Source organism: Leptodactylus fuscus, chromosome 11 (genome assembly GCF_031893055.1).
Source record: "Leptodactylus fuscus isolate aLepFus1 chromosome 11, aLepFus1.hap2, whole genome shotgun sequence".
Lineage (NCBI taxonomy): Eukaryota > Metazoa > Chordata > Amphibia > Anura > Leptodactylidae > Leptodactylus > Leptodactylus fuscus.
The window spans coordinates 36,038,395-36,059,316 of NC_134275.1; the positions used below are offsets into that span (position 1 = coordinate 36,038,395).

At 45.8% G+C, this 20,922-nt stretch overlaps 1 protein-coding gene across 3 annotated transcripts in view; it reads left to right on the forward strand.

Moving 5' to 3' along the window:
* The window catches only part of PLXNB3 (plexin B3), a 58,202-nt gene that overhangs the window by 5,466 nt on the left and 31,814 nt on the right, over positions 1-20,922 (forward strand). Inside the window, exons 1-3 of one of the 3 annotated variants that reach the window (XM_075260427.1) lie at positions 13,888-14,100; positions 19,078-20,124; positions 20,533-20,712. In XM_075260427.1, the coding sequence (XP_075116528.1) occupies positions 19,087-20,124; positions 20,533-20,712 (1,218 nt within the window). In that variant the 5' untranslated portion in view covers positions 13,888-14,100; positions 19,078-19,086. Of the gene's footprint in view, positions 1-13,887; positions 14,101-18,382; positions 18,622-19,077; positions 20,125-20,532; positions 20,713-20,922 lie in introns of those variants that run through there. The other 2 variants (XM_075260424.1, XM_075260426.1) reach the window with 2 other exon arrangements.

The following is a 20,922-nucleotide window of genomic DNA, read 5'->3' on the forward strand; positions in this document are numbered from 1 at the left end:
GGTGGTAGAACTGAGCCACAAAATATAGTGCAGGCACTATTCATGGTGCGGTGTAATCGAACACCAGTCTTGATAATGTCCCCCATTATGGCTGGAAGATGGTTAATTGGGGACATGTTATTAAGCCCTTCATGACACAATTTTGGTGGTAAGTCACAAAATTGAGTTTTACATAATTTTGAGTTAATTTGGGCCAAAATTATGCAAAAAGTTCCCCTCATGATAAATTCCCTCCACAGGACCTCTTGGCCAGATCTTCCATGGTTGATCTGTTGTCTTATATCCCACTCCAACCAGGCCTGTGTGTACAGACCACAATGACATAGACACAGGGCAGTGTGCACAGCGCCATGTTTACCCAGCTACACCAGATCACAGGATCATAAAGTTACTTATCTACAGAACAAAGCAGGAAGGTGTCAGATGTAGCAGAGCCGCAGCAGCGGGGTGGCCATCTATACCCCTGAGTGCAAGGACGAGGAGGGGAGATATGAGCAAAGGTAGATGGTGGAGCTGGTATTAGGCCATAAACATGAGCCGGGGCGTGCATGTATTGGCTGAGGTAAGTCGCTGTCACACACCTATGGTGATGCTTATCTTCTGTCAAGGGCCACAAGGGTTGGGAGGTTTTTAACCACAAGTGTCTAGTCATTCCTAGAGATTCCCAAGAAGGTGGAGACCCCCTGGAGGAGTAGGATGACGGAATTAGTGGTACGAAGATGGCAGCCAGGACTAGTGTTGTCTGTGCTATAGCACATAACTGTCATGGTGTGGGTCCAGATAAGAGAAAGGAGGCTGGGGGCTGCCCCCCTGCTGTCTGGGACCCCGACGGCTGCTCCTGCTGTCTGGGACCCCGACGGCTGCTCCTGCTGTCTGGGACCCCGACGGCTGCCCCTGCTGTCTGGGACCCCGACGGCTGCCCCTGCTGTCTGGGACCCCGACGGCTGCCCCCTGCTGTCTGGGACCCCGACGGCTGCCCCCTGCTGTCTGGGACCCCGACGGCTGCCCCCTGCTGTCTGGGACCCCGACGGCTGCCCCCTGCTGTCTGGGACCCCGACGGCTGCCCCTGCTGTCTGGGACCCCGACGGCTGCCCCTGCTGTCTGGGACCCCGACGGCTGCCCCTGCTGTCTGTGACCCCGAAGGCTGCCCCTGTTGTCTGGGACCCCGACGGCTGCCCCTGCTGTCTGGGACCCCGACGGCTGCCCCTGCTGTCTGGGACCCCGACGGCTGCCCCTGCTGTCTGGGACCCCGACGGCTGCCCCTGCTGTCTGGGACCCCGACGGCTGCCCCTGCTGTCTGGGACCCCGACGGCTGCCCCTGCTGTCTGGGACCCCGACGGCTGCCCCTGCTGTCTGGGACCCCGACGGCTGCCCCTGCTGTCTGGGACCCCGACGGCTGCCCCTGCTGTCTGGGACCCCGACGGCTGCCCCTGCTGTCTGGGACCCCGACGGCTGCCCCTGCTTTCTGGGACCCCGACGGCTCCCCCTGCTGTCTGGGGCCCTGACGGCTGCCTTTGCTGTCTGGTGCCCCTCTGGCTGCCCCTGATTTTTGGCACCCCTGCTATCCAGTGGCTGGCATCTGTGTAAAAGGCTGACCGTATTATGCGGTTTTTGGGGATGTGCTAGTCATTATTCAAGGGGCTAGTATCATTTGTCTGATCCAATGTCTCCTACACTGTTGGCCAAAAGTATTGGCACCCCTGCAATTCTGTCAGATAATACTCATTTTCTTCCAGAAAATGATTGCAATCACAAATTCTTTGGTATTATTATCTTCATTTAATTTGTCTTCGTTGGAAAACCACAAAAAGAATTGTCAAAAAGCCAAATTGGATATAATTCCACAGCAAACATAAAAAAGGGGGTGGACAAAAGTATTGGCACTGTTTGAAAAATCATGTGATGCTTCTCTAATTTGTGTAATTAACAGCACCTGTTACTTACCTGAGGCACCTAACAGGTGGTGGCAATAACTAAATTACACTTGCAGCCAGTTGAAATGGATTAAAGTTGACTCAACCTCTGTCCTGTGTCCTTGTGTGTACCACATTGAGCATAGAGAAAAGAAAGACCAAAGAACTGTCTGAGGACTTGAGAAGCAAAATCGTGAGGAAGCATGAGCAATCTCAAGGCTATAAGTCCATCTCCAAAGACCTGAATGTTCCTGTGTCTACCGTGTGCAGTGTCATCAAGAAGTGTAAAGCCCATGGCACTGTGGCTAACCTCCCTAGATGTGGACGGAAAAGAAAAATTGACGAGAGATTTCAACGCAAGATTGTGCGGATGGTGGATAAAGAACCTCAACTAACATCCAAACAAGTTCAAGCTGCCCTGCAGTCCGAGGGTACAACAGTGTCAACCCGTACTATCCGTCGGCATCTGAATGAAAAGGGACTGTATGGTAGGATACCCAGGAAGACCCCACTTCTTACCCAGAGACATAAAAAAGCCAGGCTGGAGTTTGCCAAAACTTACCTGAGAAAGCCAAAAACGTTTTGGAAGAATGTTCTCTGGTCAGATGAGACAAAAGTAGGAAAAGGCATCAACATAGAGTTTACAGGAAAAAAAGAGGCCTTCAAAGAAAAGAACACGGTCCCTACAGTCAGACATGGCGGAGGTTCCCTGATGTTTTGGGGTTGCTTTGCTGCCCCTGGCACTGGACTGCTTGACCGTGTGCATGGCATTATTAAGTCTGAAGACTACCAACACATTGTGCAGCATAATGTAGGGCCCAGTGTGAGAAAGCTGGGTCTCCCTCAGAGGTCATGGCTCTTCCAGCAGGACAAGGACCCAAAACACACTTCAGGTCAGCACTAGAAAATGGTTGGAGAGAAAGCACTGGAGACTTGTAAAGTGGCAGCAATGAGTCCAGACCTGAATCCCATAGAACACCTGTGGAGAGATCTCTTGATGGCAGTTTGGAGAAGGCCCCCTTCACATCTCAGGGACCTGGAGCAGTTTGCTAAAGAAGAATGGTCTAAGATTCCAGCAGAGCCTTGTAAGAAACTCATTGCTGGTTACCGGAAGCGGTTGTGCGCAGTTATTGTGTATAAAGGTTGTCCTACCAAGTATTAGGCTGAGGGGGCCAATACTTTTGTCCAGTCCATTTTTGGAGTTTTGTGTAAAATGATCAATGATTTGACTTTTTTTCATTCTCTTTTGTGTTTTTTCATTGCAAGCAAAATAAATGAAGATATTAATACCAAAGAGTTTGTGCTTGCAATCATTTTCTGGAAGAACACGAGTATTATCTGACAGAATTGCAGGGGTGCCAATACTTTTGGCCAACACTGTAGATAAGCGTCAGTACAGATGTCTTGCAGCTGCTTATCTCCTATGCCCTATAGATATTAATGTTAATTAGATCTTAATGGGAATGATGGCTGTCCGCTTTCTAGAGAATACAGATCATACAGACTGGATTTCACTTGAGAAATAAGCGGCTCCAAAAATGTGTAGTATCATTTATAATGTAAAATATTCTGTGGCTTCTCCCTTGGTCTGAATTACTCACATCTCCGTTATCTTTGGCCTTTATAGACATTGTGGCTTTAGTCATGGAGACCACATTGTACTGACAGGACGCTCGCTTTGTACTCCGCTACTGCTGAGCATGACCCCAGAGCTCTGCTACCAGGACATATAGGTATAAGCCAGTGATCCAATATACGAGCGAGAATCTCAGTTCTCTCCTTAATCTCTGGAAGCGTCTTTATGTGAAGAACCGTTCATCCTGATCCTCCTGGTTCATGAATAGAATGCAAAAACTACAGTAAGGGTGCATGCACACTACGTAACGCCGGGCGTGTATGAGAGCCGTACACGCCGGCGTTATAGCAGGGCTGCCGAACACTTCCCATTCACTTCAATGGGAGCGCTCGTAAACGCCGCTGTTACGAGCGCTCCCATTGAAGTGAATGGGAAGTGTTCGGCAGTCTGCTGTAATGCCGGCGTGTACGGCTCTCATACACGCCTGGCGTTACTCAGTGTGCATGCACCCTAAAGGCTGACACAGGCAGAGTATGAATAGAGTGCATTTTTCACTTTTATTTTTCTAACCCATTCTCACCTGTCGGACAGCGCTAAAGAACGCTCCCCAGCTACAAATGGCTGATAACAGAGAACAATAGATCATTAGGTGCCATTGACTGTTAAGTCACCTCATAGGCTCAGCTACATGACTCTCGGTATTGGGGGTGACGCTCTTAGGCCACGTTCACATGTAGGGGAATCTTATTGCTGTAATTTCCCTACAATTAGGCATTTTCCATAATCTCCTTATTATTACCGGATTTGGGAACCGGTGAAGCTGGAAATGGTGAAATGTGTCATGTCTTTATCCAGGGGTGAAATTGTGTCTGACAGTAAACAGCAGGGGGCGGATCCTCAGGCAGTCTATGCTTTTATCGGTTGCTTAGTCTGACCTGGGTCTTAAAAGGAAGGAAATGTATACACGTGTGTTTAGACGGCCCACCATCCTCCATGTGAAGTCTAGCGCAGGACTCTGGACTCTGTGTTGATATCCTGCAAGTGCCTTCGTGTCATTGAGAATTTCAGTCATTCTTCATATGGCCTTATTTTCAGTCCACCCACTTTAGCTGCAATACCAGACACCACCATTTACTAGGGGGGCACTGTTTCTGGATTTGCTTGACTATCTAATGTGTATAGGAGTGTTCTGACTCACTTAATGTCAAATATACACAACAGGATCAAGTGTGTCAGATTCCAATATGCCTAGTCCTTTGTTGTTTCATCCCCTCTATTAAGAGAGCATGCACACTCAGCCGAGCCGAGGATGCATGTGTTTGAGGAAGTCGGGGAGAATAGCTGTCTACTGAAGTGCTTCACATGGCAGAGACGCTGCTGCACCATATGTCCTAAGTGACTCTGAGTGGCCAGTGGGAGCTGAGGGGGCTTAAAGGGAGTGTGTCACCAGACCCCAGCATATCACCCCAGCCCCACAGATAGATAGGTTAGTGTCACCAGCCCCCAGCCCCACAGATAGATAGGTTAGTGTCACCAGCCCCCAGCCCCACAGATAGATAGGTTAGTGTCCCCAGACCCCAGCGTATCACCCCAGCCCTGCAGATAGATAGGTTAGTGTCCCCAGACCCCAGCGTATCACCCCAGCCCTGCAGATAGATAGGTTAGTGTCACCAGACCCCAGCATATCACCCCAGCCCTGCAGATAGATAGGTTAGAGTCACCAGAACCAGCATATCACTCCATCCCCGCAGATAGATAGGTTAGTGTCACCAGACCCCGCATATCACCGCAGCCCTGCAGATAGATAGGTTAGTGTCACCAGCCCCCAGCCCCACAGATAGATAGGTTAGTGTCCCTAGACCCCAGCATATCACCCCAGCCCTGCAGATAGATAGGTTAGTTTCACCAGACCCCGCATATCACCCCAGCCCTGCAGATAGATAGGTTAGTATCACCAGACCCCAGTATATCACCCCAGCCCCACAGATAGATAGGTTAGTGTCACCAGACCCCAGTATATCACCCCAGCCCCACAGATAGATAGGTTAGTGTCACCAGACCCCACATATCACCCCAGCCCTGCAGATAGATAGGTTAGTGTCACCAGACCCCCTCATATCACCCCAGCCCTGCAGATAGATAGGTTAGTGTCACAAGACCCCCTCATATCACCCCAGCCCTGCAGATAGATAGGTTAGTATCACCAGACCCCGCATATCACCCCAGCCCTGCAGATAGATAGGTTAGTCACCAGACCCCACATATCACCCCAGCCCTGCAGATGGGTATGTTAGGGTAACCTGTATCACAGTGTTTTCTCTTGTTGCCTCCATTGCTTAGATAATCAAAATTAGCTCTTTGCAACGAGGCGTGGTCATTGCCCCAAAGATCTCATTTGCATATTGATAAAAATGTCACGATCTCCACAACGAGGCAGCGATTCACAAAGGGAAAACACTGTGTGATTAAGGTGACCCAAAGATATTTGTGTGTGACTCTGTTCTGGTGACACATTATGTCATTGTGCATTTTCTACGTATTTATTTTAAATATCCCTCATCCTAATGAGTCAGGTTCATGCATAGAATACCAGAACTGCAGAGTAGACTGACACCAAGAAGAACAGAAAAATATCTGGGAAAAATCTATGGCTTTGTAGGTTCATACAGTAAGTCATTCAGGGTCTGAGGAAAGCTGAGTTTTAGTAGTTGTCATCCTGTTTTTCTCTGTTGGAGACCATTTTTTGTTTGCTTTGCTTCTTTTCTTGTCTCGCCCTTTAGTCTCAGCGATCATACAATACAGGGATAATTATGGGACCATCCCTTGGCTCTGTGGTCGTCCACAGGGTGGATTGCTTTGTCTCCCCTCCCCCACACCTGCAGAACGTGTCTGTCTGGGAGCGCGGCTGGTTACCTCTTTCCAGGAGCACACACACCTGACTCTCTTGTGGTTTGCTCCAGTATAGCCAAGTCTCAAGGGAACGTATGGGAGATAAACAAGAGCGCAGGCCGCCCTATAGTGGAGACGTAATATTCTGTACCTGTGGATGAGACTACAACTCCCAACAGGTATTCTGTCATGGCATACTGGGAGTTGTAGTATCACAAAGAATTGGATACCGCAGCTGTACGCTAAAATATCAGCAGTAGCTGCGATTGTACACCTCAGTAGTTGTCCGTCACTGACGTCCGCCATTACATTACCCATAGGAGTTGTCATAGGTCCTTAAAGGGGATGTTCAGGATTGGGAAAGGGCTATACAGCAAGTTTGGCTACGACTCTCTTCATACCCAAGATTGCTAGGTTCACCTACAATTCCTTCACTAATATCAGTGACATTGTGACCCCCTAAGATGCCGCGATCGTGACTTCTAGTTGTAAAATAAATAAATAAAGAGCAATGGTCGATCATTTTGTGACTACAAATCGTGATGGCAGCACTCTTGGGGTCACAATGTCATTGCATTCACTGATATTAGTGAAGGAGTCACAGAGCAATCAAAGCCGCCGCGTAGCCCTAGCTTTGAAATAACCCCAACATGACTGCTTTCTTCCAAAAACAGCGCCACAGCTGTCCATGGGTCTTATGTTGTATTACAACTCAGCATTATCCACTTCAGTGGAGTTGATGTGCAATACCAGACATGACCCAAAGACCGGTGTGGCGCTGTTCTGGAAGAAGGCAGTCATGCTTTCCAATCCTGTTTTTTGGGATCATGACTTCTAGTCGCACGGTGTTCAATCCTTTTGTGACTAGAGATTGCAGTCATGGCATCCTAGGATTTGCAGGGCGAATCCCTTCACTAACATTATTGAAGGTGTTGGGCAATCTGGATATCTATGGTGGAGGAGCAGAGCTGTAATACCAGATGTGACCCACAGACAGGTGTGACGCTGTTTCTAAAAGAAAGCAGCCATGTTTTTCCTTCTCGTACAAGCCCTTCAATGCTGTATAACCCTCTTTCCTCTGTCCCAGTCCATACCCTGTTCATGTTTGGGGTATATTCACACGCAGCAGGTTCTGAAGTATGTGTATGAATTCCTGCAGGTCTCATTTAGATATTTTGGACGGTGACGTGAATTTCTGCAACAATTCTGTCGTGTGTGAATATACCTTGACTGACTGAAGCACCAGAGAATGTATCTAGCCTGCAGTCCTATACCATCTATACATTAAAGAAGTTATCCACGATTACAAAAACAGCGCCACACCTATCCATGGGTTGTGTTTAGCATTGCAGCTTATCATAGACATTAGTGAAGTTTAGAGGCAGTACCACATGCGACCTTTGGGCAGGCGTGGCGCTGTGTTCGAGCAGAAGCTGCCATGTTTTTGTCATCCTGTACAACCCCTTCAAGGCCGGTTGCACATGGGTATAATATGTTCAAAATGTACCTTTACCATGGTTCTGTTACTGGGGTGGGGGCTTCCTAATAGGAAATCTGTGAGGAGGGGGACAAACGATATTTGCAGAGGGCCCGGAGAGGGGGATGTTCTGGCGTCCATTTTTTCTGACTAGGTAGTAGCATTGACATTGCTTTTCCTTATTTCTATGACAATGCAGATCTTCCATCTTGGCCTAAAGATTTTCGGCATCAGCTTTTTTGGCTTCGTCATATTGTTGCATGTTGCCCATAGCAACCAATCAGATTCCAGCTTTTATCCCCACAGAACTTATTTATAGATGAAAGCTGGAATCTGATTGGTTGTTATGGGCAACCCTTTCAGTAATCTTCTCTCTGAGGCCTAGTATGTCTATACAGCCATTCCTCCTGCACTAACATTGTGTACATCCATCTCTTCAGCTAATAAATGATATAGTCCCAGTAATGGCCGCTCTCTGTGGGATTCTCTTCATCTCTTTTCCATAGAGGGGCGCCATTATGTGATGCTATTGTAATAATGGCTACTTTCTCCTAAGTCTAAATACCTAGTAGCCAGATAAATCCCCCACCACCACCACCACCACGGACTGTGAGGGTACATCAGTGCATGACCTGAATACTCACAATGTCTCTATATTGGATTTAGTCACTTCCTGGCCTTTGATTTGCATGGAGGGCTCATGAATTTGCATTGTGGCGGGATAGAGGGGCTCAGTGTGGCGACGGGTGACAGGATGGGGGTCGTCTGCTCACTTGCCTTATGCTTTAGGGCTGCGAGAACAAGAAGTGCAGACGACTGTGGAGCAGGGCACAAGATGCCGGGTGTATGCCATGTTATATGTGTGTATACCTATTGTGCAGTATATACTTTTAACATGGTTGCTCCCATGGGAGATCAGCTGCTGCCAGACACTTCTGGTTCTGCTTATCTCATGGGATGATCTTTGTATTGCCCTTAGGGCATGTGTTGGAGGATAGTCAGGCTGTCCCCATACACATTAGATGGTAGGCGGATACGCTATATCCTATTATGGCCAGGTTTATAGTCACATTTTTATGGGCACACATGCTGCCAAGATCGGGCATGCTCCAGCATAGGTCTCTATATGGCTACTTCTCAAATACGTACAGTCACGCTATTGATGCTGGTTCACACTAGAACTGCTTCTCCATTGTTCTGGTCTATTGGATCAGCAGTTACACACTGTAATGGGGTGCGTTGGGTGTCCATCATGTCTAAACTGAAACAGTCAGAGGAAAAAGCCCTCCGTCATCACCCCCTCTCGCCATATTTATCATTCTGGAGGAGATGTATGGCAGCTATGAGCTTGTGTACATTTACCCCCAGGTGTACAACATGGTGGAGGGTTTGCCTTGTCATATATGAGGCGCGCCCTCCCCCAGCTCAGAGGCTCTGTATCTGTCTCAAAAACTTAGGCCAAAAGTCATCATTAGCGTTAGGACCCCCGCATTGATTGTCTTGAACTTCTATGGGGTGTCAGATATTCTCACTACTGTCATTCAAAGGGAAGAAAATGGCTGAAAATATCTAACATGGCTGAAGATCGGCTTTTACTGCTCACTTTTTAAATTGTATGTCTCCCTTTTATATAACACTGTGGTACAAGGGTGCACATCATACTTAACAACTCTCCCCAAAACATCTTGGGGGGCTTCAGAAATAAAGCTATTTACAGGCTGGATTCTGGTAACACACTCCCTTTAAGAGTCCTTACCAAGTCTTGATGTCCTTCGTGGCAGAACCTAGAACATAGAACAGTTGTCTCTTTGCTATGAATCCCCCTCTTTCTATATACGCCACTGCTGTGGTATACAGCGGTGCTATGATGTAAGTATAGTTAATATTCTTTCTGTTTCTCCAGCCCCGAGCAGTTTGCCAGGCGCAGCAATAGAGGGCCGGTTATCCGTCCCTCTCCTGTGAGCTGGTGATTACAAGGATTAGCCCATAAAGCCCTATCTCTAATATGACTGTTTGCTTTACACAATCATTTCATGCAGATGGGACCCCCACCCCACCAGACAGATTCCTGCTGTTCTCTGAAGTGTCAGGAATCCACAGAGGCGACCCCCCCCCCCTCCCTCCTCTGATGTCTGCACAGGTACAGAGGATTAAAAGCCAAAACAGTAGCTTAGACGAAAAGATAGGAACTTCTTCTCACCCCTAGGGCCACTGCAAAAATCCTGCTGACTGAGGCTTTTCCACAGCGCGGTGACCCAGAGAGGGTAAATAGGAACCTCACTGGTGGTGGCGTGTGCAGATGGAAGACAATGGCGGCTGCATGTAGTATCGATGGGCAGAGACGGGGCTAGAAAGGGATTTTCCAGGATTAGGAAATAGTCTATTTTTGGGTAGTGTGCCCTTTGTGTTGTGTTGTATCTGGTCTTTCAGTTCATCCACATTCCAGTAACTAGTTGCACTACCAGACACATGCCAAGGGCAGATGTGGCGCTATTTTTTGGGATAAAAAATAATGCCACTTTGTTCCATTGGTTGCATTTGGTATTGCAATTCTTCATCGTTCCAGTAACAGCTAAGCTGCAATACCAGATGCATCCCAAGGGCAGTGGTGGCTCTTTTTTTTTTTTTTTTTTTTTGGGGGGGGGGGGGGCAGCTGTCCGCACAGTTCTAAAGAAGTGGATGGAGTACACAGGCTCTCCATTAGTGAACTTTTTGCTGATCCCAGTGATCAAATCCCCAGTGATCACAGATTTATCCACAGGAGAGAAATATAAAGGCAAAACCCTGTCAGCCTCATCCCCAGGAATGCCCTAAAAACAACCACTTTGGGACAGTGTTTTTGCCTCCCCCACACCTTTTGCAGTCCAGTTTTTGAGATTCTCCTGCCAAACTATGGATTGTTGGCAAGTATGTACAGTATGGGGTTTGGGTGCCAGAGGTCGGACAATGTCATGTCATATCCCAGTAATATGCCGTAAGGTTACAAGGTGGTAATACCCCTTTAAGGTTTTAGGGGAGGAGTGGTGCTGTTACTCAGAGTAAACAGTAAGAATTGTAAGTATTGCCAATTTGTTTGAGTAAAATTGGCAGAATTTAGTACTTTTTTATAATTGAGACGTGGAAAATTTAAAAAATCACTAAAAATTCCTAAAAAATTTTTTTTTTATAAAAAAAATAGGTCATTTTCTGGTGACGCATTCTAGTTAGTATCTCATGACCAAATATTTTAAACGTGTTATCCTCCATTGTGGAAAAAATTGCACACCCGGGTCCGTTTTTTACAGACCCGATTCGCCAATTAACGTTAATGGCTTTGTGAAAATCCATGAAATGCCCACCGTGTGAATAAGGGCTTAACCTATAACCTAATGCTTTGTATGGACCCTTCCTATGTTTTTGCACTAGTTTTGTGTTCTGCAGCTTTTAGCAGATGCGATCAGCTCTTTCTGGATCATTTACAGAATTTGGCCCATAAATAAGGATTTCTAAACTGGATAATCCCTTTAAGATAAGTTGTCTTTAGGTTTACCTGTAGCCCTATGTAAACCCCTGATAATATATTGGAGTGAATTTATTAAGACGGGCGTTTCGTATACCCGTCCTAATAAAGAGCCGAACAGGCGAATGAAATTTATCGCAGAATGGTAATGAACGCTAGCCGGTAACGGTTATAGATTTCCCATAGAATTCATACGTTAGTAATACAAGGTGAGACATTCTTTACATTCGCGGGACAGGGTATGTGTCACACATTTGGTGCAAGAAAGGACCATGCGCCACAGAAAACTGGCGTAGATGGTGTAATAAGCTTCCCCCATTGTAATTTCATTTCATGGCTTATAAGTGACACACTTAGCTCTGCTACATCTGACCATTGCGGTACCGTCAGATTACTTTTGTATTTACCCACCATGGCTTGTGATATCTACGAGTGAGGGGTCCGGAAAGTTTCCATCTTGGCTCTCCAGTATATCCGCTGCCTGTCAGGGAATGCTGTCACTTTGCGGAGCGGCTTTAGTGAGTCATTATTCCGATGTCCCAATTATTTTCATGGTTTGCAGAGAAATCCTTTTAGTTCCACAGCGACCTTATCAGAGCCCCCTGGACAAAGAGGGGCTTTCAGAGCTTGTACTGGCATCAAGCTCCAAGGCATGAGGGTGGGTGGGGGAGGTCAGTGTCTCTGCCAGGCCTGAAAACGGCCTCTGTGTGGGAAAGACGGGCTCTCGCCTCCCTTAACCATCAATCATCTCTTGTGCCCACCCGTAATGCAAAACAGGGTGACGTCTACATAATATAGGTTACCCTCCGTCATAGTCAATCCATGCCCTCACCGTCCATCTCTTGTGTATTAGCCCCCCTTTAACCTCCTTCATACACTTTACTCACCATTTACATGGATCTGCCGGGTGGAAATCGTCTTGACCTGGGCAGGGTGTCTTGGCAAAGACGTGGGTTCAATGTGTCCTGGAGCTGACAGTCACTTCCCCTACTCCAATCCCTTTGTCCGACTTGTGAATTCCAACTAGTAGTAAATTTATCGAGTTTGGTACATTTACTTTTATTTTGGAAATTTGGCTTCAATTCTAGTTGACTTTGGGTCTGTTTGATGACAACCTGTATGGCTCCCTTCCCAGCTAATACAGGGCTTAAAGGGGCGCTGTCACCTCTACCGACATGTCTATTTTAGTAAGTATGTGTGTTCTCCACAAGATAACGGTACTGGGACACCAGCGACAGCTCTGCCTTAAAGGGGTTTCCAGGATTAGAAAATAAAGGTCTGCTATTTTTTTTCCGGAAGCAGCGTCACCCTTTGTTCTGGGGCTGTGTCTGGTATTACAGTTTATAACTATTTGAGTAATGGAAAGTAAACCTGCAATACCAGACACAGCCCAGGGAGAAGAGTGGCGCTGTGTCTGGGAAAATAGCAGCCCTGTTTTCCAGGGCATCCCTTTAATACCCAACATCCACCATCTGGCTATCCATAATTGGTCAGACTTTGACAGTCAGGTGGCCATAGGTGTAGTCACGTGTCGGATTTGATGGACACACAGACCCAAAAGAAATCAATGGATCTGTTTTCAATGGATTGATATCCGCGTTACGGATCAATAGATTGGGTCAAAAAAGACCAATGAAATTCATCCATTTCTCATACAGTCCGTTAAAAATGAATGACACTCCACCATCGAAAAAGAACAAGCGGATCCACAATGTTCATCTAAAACTGATAATGTCCAATTTTCGCCCATCAAAAACAGAACGATCATGTGAATAAGGCCTTGCATTGTCCAGTCACTGATTTTAGGGACACTCCCCTTTGAAAAGTGGAATGGTATCTCCCACTTGTCAATTTATTCAGAAATTTCCAGGAGGAATAACAGAGCAACGGTCCAATGCAGATCTGTAAGAAGCGTCCTGATTTCTGCAGCAGAATCGCCATTGAATGGCCAAGCATCTCTGCTTTCTGCCATAGGTTCTACAGGGACGTTTTTGGAAAGGATTTTAAGGCAGAAGACCACCTCAAAATCCTCTCCAAAAGCTGCGGTGTGAACAAAGCCTAAGGTGGGACTCGCTACCTGTATTCTGTATTAGACTACTGGTCAGATACCACAATGTAGTGGAGAAGTATCTGTGGCGATCATGTGGCCGGGGAGGGAGGGGGGCTTTAAAAGGTTCTCTAATTGAAGGAGGTGGGCCGCCTGAATGGCTGTGGTCAGGGGGATGATGTCACACACACTTCTGTCACAACCCTTCCCCTGGGGATATCTGTGCGAGGGGTAGTCACTGCTTCCATAGGACAGAGGGACGTTGTTAAGGAGTAGAAGTGTCGCTTTAATGTGCCGGTTATCGCACTGAGTAATTCATCTTTCTCATGGAAATTGCCTTTGCTCTCTCCCCAAACTGGATTTTGGCTCCCGGCCCTCCTGTTTGTCCCCTTGTCCTTTTCGTGTGATTTGTAGCTTGTCGGTATAGAAGGGGTTACTCTCTCAGATCCTGGGACACAGTATAGCGGGATGTCACCAGTATTCCCCATGTGGCAGATGCTGTCAGTGTAGGAGGAGGGGTACGAGGATACAGACAGCCAATAATGCTCTTTGCGTTTTCTGCTCTGTCTCTTCATGGGCAGACCCCCCTCCCTCCTTTGGGTGTCCCCTGGTCCCTACATACACACATCTGCCTATTGTTTCTGTGCTGTCAGTATGGGCTGTGTATAGAAGTGGAGGGGCTCCGCCAACATTAGGATTGTAAGTATCTGTCCTCTTTATTGTATGTGTATGATATAGGGGTAACAAGTCAGGGGGTCGTCTGCCTCAAATGTTACATGGAACCAGAGCTGTGACAGGTTCCATAGGCGGGCATCAACCAAAAGATTTTCTACTAATCTGACAGTCCTCGTATAGGATTCAGCATTATATATCCTAACATATACTAAGATACTGTCTAATATGTACTAATATCTATTAATATATAATCATTTAATAATACATAATAGCATTTGAATCTTCAGTAGTTGATACATAAAATACCATTGTGTGTGTGTGTGTGTGTGTGTGTATATATATATATATATATATACGGCATATATAAATATTTATCAAGATCTAATGTATGCTGATTTTTACTAATATATAATAATGGATTACTAATATATACCATATATACTAAGATACTATCATATATATTTATTATTCACTATACCATTTAATTTATACTACTAATAATAATTATGTTGGTGCGATCGGCACCGTAGGACGTCACTTCCAGGACCAAACTTTTCTTTTCAGTCCTTTGTGTTATACAGGGACTACTTTGCACATTAGCAGTTTTATTATCTGGCAATAATTTACTAACCTTCGGTGACTCTTACTTAAAGGGATTGTCCATGAATGTATAAAATTGACTGCACTTCCTAATCTACTCTGAGTTTTGTTCTTAAAGGTACGGATAGGGAGGGGGGTTAGCTTGATTTTGTGATAGTTTTCTACAGAAGAGGGAGACGCTCTTAGTTCTCCCAGTATAGAAGTCACATGTATAAATATAGGACAGGTTCACACTTGACTAGTTTCAGGATAAGCTGCATGTTATGCTGTAAATACAAGACATAAAAGTACAAGGAGCCGCTGTGTTTGTAGTGGTTTCCGTGAGATCCCTTTAAGACTCCTTTAATTCTCAGTCACCCCGTGCTGTCTAGTTCATTCAGTGGTTAGTGTTTCCACCCTGACTTCTTCCTTTGTGTCCGTTCTGTTGACGCTTGATTATGTAGAAAAGCTGGGTGACTATTAATGTGGCTGACGTCATCCAGCTTTCCTAGACTCCTAAACAGCACTTTGCCTGTTTATGTATTGATCCATCCCTATTAGACTCTTACAAGGCATACTGACTAATAATCACTCAGCTTTTCTAAGTAATGATGGGATATTTAAAAACTTGCACAGTTCAAGGTCTTTTATAGCACTCTACCCGCATTGGGTTCTGTTCACATTTGTCTTATGCCGTAATCCGGACCTATTGAGAGGCTGCATCTATGTGAATGGGATTTTAACCAGTGGTGAAATTTGATCGGAACACGCCGGAACTCCGTTCCCGCTTAATTAGAAAATATCTGTCAGCATTCTGGTATAATTTCTTAGTTTATTCCGTATAATTTATGTAAGTAATTATCTGACCCAGAATGCAGAACATAATAAAAACAGTTACTTACCTCTCCTGGATCCAGAAGGCTTCAAGCCTACTTGGGTCATGTCCCAGACATCACATGGGCTGGGGCTTGCATCCTTATGCTTCGCAACGCAAGCCCCTGCTCATATGACGTCTCATGAGATAGCTGACATCGGCAGGGAGTGCGCCGAAGCCAGGGAGAGGTAAGTACCATAAGCAACAGTGCTTTTTGTATCCTCCCCGGGCCCTGGGTCTCCAATTATTATACTCTGGGGTCTGAAAAGACCTCAGCGTATAATAATTGTTCATGGGGGTGTCCACAATGACTGGGGCATAATACTGTGTGCAAGGGCCACTATGACCCATAATACGGGGGCCATAATATGAGGCACTTTGCGCAGGGGCCCATATGAGGCTATAATACTTTGTGCAGGGGCTATGGGGCAAAATCGTGTGCAGGAATGCGGAGGGGGGAGTGGGTAAGTCTGTCAGAGTCTTTGGGGGGGGGGGGATCCGTTATTCCAGAGTTCCCCCCCAAATTTTTCCCAATTGAAGCACTGGTTTTAACAATACTCACATGCTTTGGAAAAAAAAGATAACCTGCGAGAATAAGTAATTCCAACCGATTCTGCTTTGAAGATCGACGCATTTTGGTCCCAAATATTTGTGGCACATCCGGCGCACTACATATTGTAAATCATAACAGGAATCGGGGTGTAAATCGCTGTTTTCTGTCAGAGACCCCTCCGGAAAATTTCTGTCATATTTCTTCTACATTAATCTGCCACATGCAGTCCTTATATAGCGAATTTTACCAGAACAAATCTTGAGGTAAAAGTCCCAGTGAATCCGCCTTGGCAAAATCAGTCTTGGCAAAACAAATCCATTGACATCTTTAAAATCTATTTGACAGTCTGGCCAAAAAGCAAAACTATTGGAAAGTTGGATGTTGTTGTTGTACAGTTTTGCCTAGAGCGATCGCTCTGGTTCAGCCTCTATACGTCCCACGCACCTGTAATATCCTGGATGTGAAATCCCCCCCTCCCCCAATTACCGTATGTAAATGACACCAACACCCTTCATGTACCAGTCTCAGTTACTATAAAGGGTGTCTTTTTTGTTTTATTTTAAACCACATTCATTGTGTTAGAAAAGCTCTACAATTTTTTTACTTTGCGTTTCAGGTCTTCATCATTTTCTAGATCTCTGCTTGCAGTTTGTGAATGGAGACACAGGTAGTACGTACAGTACGAGACACGTGATGAGCTGGACGCGGGGTACAGGACTGGGTCACGTCTCCGGCTTCTGTATAAAGGTTTTCCAGTCACTGACATCAAGCAGAGATTTTGAACATGGTGGGGAATTGAAGCCTAAGGAATTACTTTATATAAATCTTGTACTGTAGGAAGGTTTGTATGGCCAAGGATTTAAAGGGGATTTTCATAGTGATGACCTAGCGGTTCGTTTAATGACAGAGGGACCCCACATCATTCTACTGATCTGGCTGCTACTGTGAAACACAAGCTACAGAGATGGACAGAGACTGGAGCAGCTACAGCTAGCCGTGGCATATGGGTACGAACATGGGTACTAACACAGTACCTGATGGGTGGGGTCCCTAAACCAATGAAATGACTAAAGATGGGTAATAAATACAATTCCTTATTGGTCGGGGTCCAACATCTGGCTCCTGCACAGATTATCTGATCTGGTTACCCTTGGGCACCAAAAGCTATAGAGCTGAGCAGAGACAGAAGCAGATCTGCAGCTAGCAGTGGCACCCGAAACTACAGGTGGTATAAATGCAAACATGGGTACTAAATAGTAGCTGATCGGTGGGGCCCAACATCTAGACCCTGCACCGATCAACTGATCTGGTTGCCTATGGGCACAGGAGGCTATTCAAGTAATAGGACCAGACCTGCAATACTCCAGTACCACCACTCTACAAAGGATGGGGCTGCAACTCCAGTCCTATGGCTTGAATAGTTTCTGGTGCCCAACTCCTAGACCCTACACCTCTCTGAGGAGGGGGATCTTTGTTTAATGGGTTGGGCTCCACGTACATGGTTTTTCACTGCAGACAGAAGTGGGTGCGAATTTCTGACTTAACACATAATGAATGCCCCTTGGGACACACAAAGGAGACTTGTATTTACATCTTTTTGACTTATGATTTGTATTTTTTTTTTTACTTCTAATTGTTTTCTTTGTATTGTTATAGGTGTTTTATTTTTGTCCCTATCCCTTTAAGATAACTGTTGGCGTGACCAATCCTGTAGTAGTCGGGGCAGATAACCTTCCATTTAGCAGATGCCTGAGGTGGTGTATACTTCTTCCTAGCAGGGATTATCTGCAGTGCATTGTGGATGTGACCTGTGACATATCCGGTCTGGGCAGAGTTTAGGTCACAGATAACCTCTACACCCCTCACCTCCAGTTCCCATAGAGGGGTTATGGCCTGAGAACATCTATAGAGCGGATCTGCTGGCGAGCCAGTCTGTGCCTGTACAATCTGTACCTGGAGATTGTTTTGCCGTCATGCACCTGGATGCAAAACTAAGCACCTATTATATTACACATAATGTGCGCTTATTTGGTTAACCAGTGATGTTCCGTCTCACGCCACTATAAATCTGAACATACAGGCATGACTGTGGTAAACCCCTATTATAGATGTCCAGGCAGCTGAGCTATGGGGTGCTGTTCTGTAGAGTCCTCATGTGATCCAAAGTGGTATGATCCATCAGATGGCAGATGTCATATGGCACGCTTACTGTACTGTATATCAAGGCGTTGTGGTTCTTGTGTGATTTGTTGACCTATAAACTGTCAGGATTAAACAGAAAGATTAACTTCCTCTTTATGGTTCCCCCACCACTGACTCGGATTAGACGTGGCGATTTCTGTGTGGTATCTAAGGTTAAGTCTGTTGTGGAAATGAGGACAAAATTCTGTCAAAAGCCTCTAATAGAACGTTCAATCCAGAGCAGAGTCCTTAGTAGTGTCTATGGTCAACATCATGGACTTTTATGACACGCCGGAGACCTATGGCTGCTAGAACCCAGCTTTTTGGGATGTTTTCTACTGATTATACTGTCTATAAGGTCTGGTGGCCACTAAAAAGACATCTGGCCATTTGTGGTCATCTCAAAGGGAGATGATCCAGATGCCTCTTTTTGGGGGGTACGATAGGTTGTACCAACTTTGGTTTCCACTGAACACAGACCTTGGCGATGGTCTTCCACTGCTGATGTGCCGCCAGGATACTTCTTTAGGGCTTCGGTTCTGTGCAAAAAGTTTGAGTTATTTGTATAAAACCTCTAATATGGTTTGTTAGAAGAAGTTCCTGCCTGTGAAATATTGATATGTTGTTTTTTTTTAACTACCAGATTCAGTGGAAAATTCATTATCCGTTCTCACAAATAATCTATATCTGTACCAGTAATGCTTGGTCATTTATTTTTGCTGATCTTACTGATGCCCATTCCATGACTAAGAGATGAGTAGACTTTTTAATGCTTTATTATTAATATTTTCCTCTTGTTTTTTTCCCTTTCAAGGTGATCGTTATGTTGGATCTGGCCCAGTCCTTGCTTGTCTGTCTCTGCCTATCTTTGTCTGTTTCCTCTCTTCCCAACTTCCTCCGACCCAATGTCACGTTCAACCATATGGCTTATGACCCTGACTCGGGCTTTATCTACATTGGGGCCGTCAACTGGATCTTCCAGCTGTCGCCTGACCTCCAGCTTTTGGCAGAGGATTCAACAGGTCCAGTTTGGGACAGCCCGGAGTGCCTTCCATTCAAAGATCCTAAAGATTGTCCCCAGGCCACCAACACCCCCAACTCTAACAAGCTCTTGACTGTCAACACTTTGGGAGGAGAGTTATTGACCTGTGGACATGTTTTTCAAGGGATCTGCGAGAAAAGGAACTTGGCTAATATTTCTAATATCATCTACCGCACAGAGGACCCTGGTGACAATCAGTTTGTGGCAGCCAATGATCCCAAAGTCACCACAGTGGGAATAGTTGAGAGGACATCAAAGGTTGATCACCTTTTTGTAGGCCGGGGCTTGACTGCTAGACTATCTAGTGGTATCCCACCAATTACTATACGGCAACTGGACAAGCCATCTGTGTTCTCCAATGAAGGTTTGGGCAAACTTGTGGTGGGAGACTTTTCGGATTACAACAACACATTTGTGGGAGTTTTCTCCAACGAAGGCCATATTTACTTCTTGTTTTACCGTCGTGGATCGAAATCTCAAATGGACTACAAGACTTATCTTGGCAGTGTCTGCAGCAAGGACATTCACCTCTACTCGTACGTGGAAGTTCCTTTGGTATGCGAAGGTTACAACCTGGCACAGGCGGCCCATCTGGAGACTAAGAATAGGGAGCTTTTTGTGGTGTTTTCGGCAAGCCAAGGTCCCATCCCATCTCCCAGTAGCCGGACAGCTCTCTGTTCCTTTAAGATGAAAGACATTGAGGACCGAATTGAAAAAGCAAGAGTCTTGTGTTACACTGAGTTAGGCAAGGGGGATAGTGGCCAAGAGGAGGCTGGGATTGAGTATGGAGTGAACTCCAAGTGTGCGACTCTTCCTAAGGTAGGTGCACAAATTCAATTATGGTTCTGGTTTTGTCTTTTAGTAGTCCTCAAAGTCAACAGTAGTAGAAATGTAGACCTAAGACAGTTTAGGCAAGACTGGTAGAGTTGAGCACATGGCTCAGTACCATCTTGAATTCTTAAGTTGAATTTTGCTTACTTCCTTTCAAGGAACCATATTTTCTCCTTGCCCACAACAGAACCCATCCAAGAAGGAACTCCCATCCTGGGATGTCCTTTTCGCATGGGTGTTGTCGTTGGTGTCAGAAAAATAATTACTGGTAAGAGAAATTTTTCGTTTTCTTCATTTCAGACAAAATGACTGTAAAAGCCGTATCCATCTTCAAGTCTCCATTGCCGTATATGGTGCTCAGATAGTAATTTACCACGTATTTGTGTTTCCTCTCAGGAATCTCCACAGAACTTTCCTTGTGGAGGAGATCACACACCCAGCCCGATTGCCAGCCGCGTCCCCGTCGTTGCCACACCTCTGCTCACTAATGACTCCAGTCTCACCGCTGTGGCCGCGTTAGTGGAAGATTCTCGCACGGTGGTTTTCCTTGGAGATGCTGGAGGATCTATACATAAGGTGAAATTATTGTAAAACACTTGCCATTTTGTATGAATGTTTCCAAATTTTTCAGACCATCAGGTTTGTCAATTGATTTCCTCCGTGTTCTGTCATTGAGTCTTGACATGATGCGCTGTGATAATACTGAGGAAGCTTTCTACTACACAAAAAGTAGTCTAAGCCGAGTCTGCATACATTTAGACCAATATGGCTGTCATATAATTGGTG